The following is an 8,164-nucleotide window of genomic DNA, read 5'->3' as shown; positions in this document are numbered from 1 at the left end:
AATTCGTCTGTGGAAACAGCCGTCGTAATCACATAGTTTATTTATACAAGAAACATATATATCAAAAGTGAAAAATAAACTTCTACAATTCTCTACAGAGGAAAAGCTCAATATTTTTCTTTTCGTGAGAAAATAATTGATAAGAGAAAATTAACTGTAAGGAGCTAGACTTAAATTATTCATAAATTCATAATATTGATGCATAAATATATATATTTATACAATAGCGTAGATAAACAGTGATATTGACTGAATATTTTTTTCGCAAATTATATATAAACTTTACTTTTATTAAATTACTAGAAAATTGAGTCTATATTTTTTTATAAATATTTAGATAAAATAAGTTAATTATTAAAATTACTTTCATATTTCAAAAAAATTATCAAAAGATCTCAAGAAATAGAAGCTTCCGATTAAATAATTTATCGATTTTTCGTCTTGAAAGACACAACGGTGGGATTTTTCGCGAAAGGCGATGTTTCATATTGGAATTCGAAACGTGTAATCCCGTGTACGCCCGGGCGCACAAATTCAATTTCGTTAAAGCGCAAGGTGGTGATCTCTTCGCGGAGCGGCAGCGATGCGCCCACGTTTTCGCACGCGTATCCCCTGCGGCGCTTATGCAACTGCACCGAGGCTGCGGGCAGGTATATATATACGTATGCTATCTACTTTATATTGTTTGACACAAATAGGATCCATTGGCAGTGGTACTCGTGGTTTCCCTTCCACGTGTGAAGCCGATAGCCTCTAGGCACTATGCGGCAAATGTAGATATATCTTCCCTCGCATTCCGTAATTCAAGAACAAATGTTTGAGTTATTTGTTTAGTGCGTTCTAAACAATATTTTTTATTATATTTTATATTGTACCGTTAGAATGTGTGTGTGAATAAACATTTTTATTGTTGAATATATAAAATGCCTGTCGATAAGAGAAAGATAATATATCGTACGATATATTACTTAAAGCGAGATGTGAATTAGAATTCCTGTAAATGGAATTTTCAATTATAAGGAAAGCTTGCTCATATATACAATTAATCAAGCCTGTATATGTATACGTCGGTGCGCGATTGAGAGAGAATCTCCGTTCCTTTTCTCCTGCATTGTTACGCATACTCGCGAAATATCTCATCTTAAGCACTCGCGCCATGTGCGACTGACGTAAGATGCGCGATACTATTATTTGTACCTATGCAAATGTGCTTTCAGAGAGAAGACGTGGACTTAGACAGGCGCATAAAGACTGGCGCGATTCGATTAAACGGAGTTGGCAATCGAAATCGTGAGTGCCGAGAGTCGAGAAATCGCTACACATCAAGCATTGACGATTTATACCGTAAAACGATTTTACGGTGACAACGATATGCACGTAAATCTCAGAGAGATTTTAGAAAGAGGATATTATCCTCGAGATAAAAAATGATTGGACATTTTCCTTTTCTAAAAAAGGCATGTTATTGTCGCTTTTCCGCGATGCTAATTGGCTGTCTCGATTCGCGTTGTGCGTTATATTCATAGCATCGAGCAGCTGTCTTTTATATTATTTTATTTTATTTTATTTTATTTTCGACAAACTGACAAACAGCTAACCCTCGCGAAAACAGCCTCTCGATGCTATGAATATAACGCACAACGCAAATGCACGAGGCAGCTAATCAACATCGCAAAAAAGAGGCAACAATACTTGCGAGAATCCACTTAACATGCCTTTTTAGAAAGGGATTAGAACAACACAAGCGCGCGCCATTCCTCGATTTTATGTTAAAAAGAATGATATAGAAATCAGCTGATAACTGTCAAAAATATTAATCGCAGATAAAGCATTATAACATATTATTTAAAACATATTATTATTTAAATTTTTATAACATTATTATTTTAAAATTTAATTAGCAAATTAACGCTTTAATCAGCTGATTTCTGTCAAAAAATACTAATAAAGCGTTAATTTGCTAATTAAATTTTAAAGTAATAATAAGTTATAAAATTTAAAATAGTAATACTGTAAACACACAATATGTTATAATGCCTTATCTGCAATTAATATTTTTTGACAGAATCAGCTGATAACTGTCAAAAATATTAATAGCAGATAAGGCATTATAACATATTACATTTACAACATATTACTATTTTAAATTTTATAATCTATTATTATACTTTAAAATTTAATTAGCAAATTAACGCTTTATTAATATTTTTTGACAGAAATCAGCTGATTAAAGAATTTATGAATTAAATTTTAAAATAATAGTATGTAATAAAAATTATAAAATAATATATGTTTTACATAAAATGTTATAGTACTTTAAACTCGATTAATATTTTTTGACAGTTATCAGCTGATTTCTGTCAAAAAATATTATTCGAGTTTAAAGTATTATAACATATTATTTATAACATTATTATTTTAATTTTTGTAACATTTTTATTTTAAATTTAATTAGCATCACAATCAGGTTTAAACAAACTTAATATAAAAATATCATTCTATTTTACATAAAATCGAGGAATGAGGCGCGCGTAGCGCGCGCTTGTGTTGTTCTTGTGTTTTTAAACAATTCATTATTTATGTTATATGTATATATTATAATTATAGAATTCTTAGCTTTATTCTTAAGAATAATGTTTCTAAGTTTATAAAGTACTTTGAAAAACTCATGTCAATTCACACATGAAATTTGTCATGGATAATAATTCTATGTGTCATGAAATATCTTTTAATTAATCCTTTAAATAAAATATAATTTACTTGTACACAGAAGATTTTTTTTAAATAGATATCGTAATCATATTTGATATCAAATGTTCGTTCATGTAAATTTAATTATCATTATATTTATAATGTAAAAAGATTAGATTTATGGTAGTGTGCGACTCGCTGGAGTTGCCTAATCGTAATATAATCTGCAGATCTGCAGATTCCGCCAAATCGTATGGAAATTGGTTTCTCTGATTGGTTTCTCTGAACCACGAAGAATCGCAGACTACAAATGCAATAAAAAGTACCGAATATCTAAAATTATATTTAATCTTATATCTCATTTAATTCTTATTTTCACACAATTCTTTTTATTATTTAAAAATATTATATATATATATATATATATATATATATATTTAAGAAAAGTCAATTTTAAATCAGTCAAAGAATTTATAGTAAAAATTATATATGATAGTGTTTTGCCCCATGATGCCCTAATATAAGTTTTTAAAAATGGGGATAGAAATATTATTACGCGAATGTGTCTAGCGGAAGCAAATTTGAAAAATTACAAAAAGTCACCGGAAAGAAAAATCGCTAAGAGAGGAGAAGGGAGAAAGAGAGTAAAATGAAGACAAGCTGTCGCAATGTAGACGTGGTAAGACGGTATTGCGGCGTTTCTCTGGCAAAAGCAGGGACGCAATGCGTCTAGGCGTCTCGATCTCGGGTCAGGAAAGTTACGTGACGACGTGAACGACGTCGGTGACGTTCGAAGGAGGAGAGACACCGTCGTCGCGAAGACACATCTTTTCCTTTTCGACGGGGTTCACCGGCAATTGTAAGCAAAAGCGGCTGTGTTGGCCAATGACGGGCCCCACATTCGGTTATTAAGGACAGAAGTAGATACGATGAAGCGGACAATGGAGCCGCTATCGTCACCAAGAACGATGCATCATTTTATGCAACTCGACACAATTACAGATGTAGTTATGACAGGTGCGTATAGGACGTTCGAATTTAATAGATGATCGATACTATTCGATCGATACTTCGTGCGCGAAAGCATTGGTGCTTGTATACTGACCAAGAAAAAATAAATCTCTATGAAAATAAATTTTGAAGGATTGCTGACAATGAGATTAAATATAATTAAAATAATTTTACTTCAAATTATATAAACTTTGCTTAATCTAAAGATGCAGCTTTTTACTAACTTTCGCTAATTGTAAGAAAAGGCAGTTTGTATAAGATTCTTCGAAAAAAACACGTGCTTTTTATTTGCACATTTTTTTTCAAGACATCGCGTATGTTTCATAACGGGAAAAACTCTGCTTAGATAGTCAAACGATTCTAATTTCGGTATATGGTTAGCATGTGGCTTTATTGCGATAGGGTACCAGGTTTACGCAGGTGAGAATCGAGATAACGCCACACGAGTGTCAAGGAAGTTGTATTTTTAGCAGATACGGGGGCTGTGACTGTGTAAGCTATACGTGCAGTAAAATGAAAACATAGTAAGCGGCGAATAGGATTTTGTTTGTAAGTGTAGAGGGAATAAAAATAATAAAAAATTCAGACAAAATAACACTCGAAAGAGAAATTGCTTCCCGAAATAGTCTTTCGCGAATTCTACTCCAAAGTTCTCTTCCAAAAGAGTTAATAAAACAATCTCAAAGAGAAACGAACGCGAATCAATGAACGAACTTTGATCTTATTTATCTAATACAATTATAGATTTAAAAGTAAATCAAAATATTTCAGTAAAAAATAAAGAAAAATAAATAAAAAGAAATAATAATTTTTATATACGAAAATTTTAATTAAAATATGTATACAAATTAGTGTAAAAAAAGTATAAAAAGCGACAAATTTAAAAAATAATATAACGCAAAGGAAGTAGCTAATACGCAAAAATAAGCAAAGAAATTTTAACGTAAGACCCTGCGCACAATAGAGAAAATATTAGGAATAAATATTAAATATTAGAAATAGGAATTATTTTAAAATAATAAAATCGAAAAAACTCTGATATAAAAATATAAATTCGGGTATAAAGGGCTCTTACTAGCTTATTAGCCCTTATTAGTCCTTTATATCAGAATTTGTATTTTTATATCAGAGTTTTTTCGATTTTATTATTTTAAAATAATTCCTATTCCTAATGTTTAATATTTATTCCTAATATTTTCCCTATATTGTGCGCAGGGCCTAAGACAAATTGATAATTACAAGTTAGATAATTAGTGCCGATAGGCTGTCGCGGAAGACGCGATTACTATACGCGAAAGGTATGTCGCAGATATAGATATACAGTCGAATGTGGAATCGTGAGGATGGAAATCGTATTATGCAAAATATGTCTAAGCCATATATGTATACACGCGATGTCTGCAAACTTTTCCCCAGTCACGAATTCGCGCACGTGGTGCGAATATATACATATAGGAGTAACGATTCGCACTTTACGAGAATCACATAGGGTGGATTATAACAAGCTCTCTGTTATCAGCTAGGCCCAGATAGTCGCTATGCTGTGCTAAATAAACGTGTAGTGTACATACATATACATAGCATATGCTATGACAGATATGCTGCGGTAATAAACACGGTGAAGATTGTTAGTTAGATGAGCGACCGTCTTTTACACAATAAAAAAAGAATATTTTCATAAATATATTTTAACTTGGAGATAAGCTCTGTTGGGGAAGGATATCAATTTTATTAATATACCACGTTACGTGACACGTACCGTTTTGATATGAAAAGCAAATTTGCCTATGTAAGGTGAGACATAAGTCGACACACGACAGAAACACGCGAGACGTAATACTCACATTTCACAACATAATTCTCTAGACTCTAGAAACAAGCGGGAAAAATTAAACTTCTATCTATTTCCAATAATTTTGCAAATATCCTAAGTAATTTTTTTTAAAATACTTTTAGATATAATTATATGTAATTATGTCTCCGATCTATTTCTTTTGCAATATTAAATAATGGTTTTAGACTGTTAACAGCAGATAATTGAATTTCCCTGTAGATGCGAGAGAGGATATAATTACATCTTCTCTCTTCCAACATAATTAATGAACGTGTAATTTCTATTACAGAACAAGGATATACGCACAGCAAAAATCAATTACATATTACATTATATTTTACAAATTTACAATGCAGCAGAAGCTTGCAATTATTACCGAAAAAAATTATATTCTAAATAATCCTTCATATTTATTATCTATTATGACAAAATAACAGTGATATGTGTGAAAATGCGAGCTTTACATTTTTCTTTCAATTTAAATCGTTTTCATTTGAGCGAAAAGGAAAATATCGGTATCTTCATGCATTCCTTGTGAAAGGATTTTGCAGAAACGACGAGATATCAGAATATATATATACCGGGTGTCCCATTTTAAAGGACCCACTCAAATATCTCAGAAACACTGCGTTAAATCAAAAAATGTTTCCTACAAAAGTTGTAGGGTTTCGAGGGGGACATAACATAGTAATATTCATATGACCTTGGGCGGCGTCTCCAAGTTCAAGTGAAGGTGAGAATAAATTTTTTAAATGGAAACCCATATTTTTTATTATAACATCTTTTTCTACTAATTAATTTGAACAACTTTTATCGGAAGCATTTTTTTATTTTCTTCAAAATTCATTCTCACTTTCACTTAAGGTTAACCTTCACTAACCTTGGAGACGCCGCCCAAGGTCAAATGAATATTACTATGTTATGTCGAAACCCTACAACTTTTGTAGGAAACATTTTTCGATTTAACGCAGTGTTTCTGACAATGAGATATTTGAGTGGGTCCTTTAAAATGGGACACCTGGTATATACACGATATTGGCGCTCTTGATACGCTTATCGCGAAATCAGATGCCCTTTATGTATGTACGTTACACGTGTATCGTTACTATAAATGAGACGAACGTTTTATCGTATTGAGCGTTCGGTATTGCACCAAATATCGTTACGATCGGAAATACCCTCCCGATATAGGAGTAGACATCTTGATACATGAGAATTGTTTGCATTGTTTAATATTTCTCTCTATTCAAAAGCATTCTTTTGCAAATATAGAGATTTTAACATTGCGCATACAAGATTTATGAGAAAATTATTAAATAATAATCTTTCTTTATATATATACATATATATAATTTATTTATTTATTTAAATTTTTTAATCATATAATATATAATATATTATATATAATATATAATATATAATATACAATAATTTAATATATATATATACTGATTTTTAATTATATTTAACAATAATTCTATATAAATCTTTATAAAAGATTAAGAAAAATCTCTATATTTGGAATATTTATACTCGATGAGAGAGAGACTGGAATAATAAGATTCGAGTCTAAAAACGAGGTTAGAGCGACAATATCATACATGATATACGAGACATGATAAAACATTGCGTTACTCACATTTTCGAATCCCTGTCGACGATATCTCACAGGTGTCTTATGGACGACGGAAGAATCGATTCCGAGCGCTTCCCATTAATTTCAACCACTTCTCCAGTCGAAGGACACACAAAACACTTGTTACGTTTAACGTACTTAACCTCACCTCACGTCTTCAGGAATCTTCGCGTACACACGGACTCTCGTTCTTTCACTGCAAGAGCAACAAACAAATAATATAGCACACGATCGATTCCGGCTCGCGCGACGTAGATTGTAATAATGTGTAACCGAGTTATGTAAATATATTTCTATATATTTCTCGCAACAAAACAATGTACAACGCACACAATTTCGGAGTCTCGAAGCGAACAGTCGCGATTTATTTCGCTTTCGACACAATGGCGCCATCTCTCGCCAAATATTCGGCATATATTTATTGTTTTTTTAGATACGCATATATCTTCTTATATATTTAAAATGTATAAAATAATTATAATATAAATAAAATATTTTTACAGAGAAATATTTTTAGAAATATTTTTACTTTTTAAAAATTTATACATTTTTTAAATTTTCTTAAATAATCTAATAATGTTAGAATACACACTTTTCATAACTTACGGAAAACATTCGGATTAAAAATTTAAAAAGTGTATGAATTTTTAAAAAATTAAAATATTTCTAAAAATATTTCTCTGTAAAAATATTTTATTTATATTATGATTTTTTTATACATTTTAAATATATAAGAAGATATATATGCGTATCTAAAAAACAATAAATATATGCCGAATATTTATGCTACGTAATAATACATACATTTCGCACGGAAATCCCAGTCTTGCCTTTTTCAGAGACCTTTGGTTAGAACGAAACGTTATGTGTCGATACGCGTGTACAGAATTGAGCCTTTGATGTAAAACCGTTCGCTTTGAATTTTGGCGATGAGGAGCCATCTCGTGCGCAGGAGCGATATGAAATTCGTCGCAAACAACGTTGCGGCAATG

The 8,164-nt window shown here is 31.2% G+C and overlaps 1 protein-coding gene across 2 annotated transcripts in view; it reads right to left on the bottom strand.

Moving 5' to 3' along the window:
• Positions 1–7,533, bottom strand: part of LOC145940273 (uncharacterized) — a 33,653-nt gene extending 26,120 nt beyond the window's left edge. Inside the window, exons 1-2 of one of the 2 annotated variants that reach the window (XM_083045192.1) lie at positions 7,503–7,519; positions 7,176–7,368 (exon numbers count right to left, since the gene is read on the bottom strand). In XM_083045192.1, coding sequence (XP_082901318.1) covers positions 7,176–7,177 — 2 coding nt within the window. In that variant the 5' untranslated portion in view covers positions 7,178–7,368; positions 7,503–7,519. Of the gene's footprint in view, positions 1–7,175 lie in introns of both variants that reach the window. The other variant, XM_083045191.1, reaches the window with a different exon arrangement.
• Between the last annotated feature and the right edge of the window lie 631 nt (positions 7,534–8,164).

This window comes from Prenolepis imparis, unplaced genomic scaffold (assembly GCF_030444845.1).
Source record: "Prenolepis imparis isolate NDT839.2.m4 unplaced genomic scaffold, iyPreImpa1.0 SCAF_9, whole genome shotgun sequence".
Lineage (NCBI taxonomy): Eukaryota > Metazoa > Arthropoda > Insecta > Hymenoptera > Formicidae > Prenolepis > Prenolepis imparis.
The sequence above is the reverse complement of the archived record's forward strand: the minus strand, read 5'-3'. Positions and strand labels throughout refer to the sequence as shown.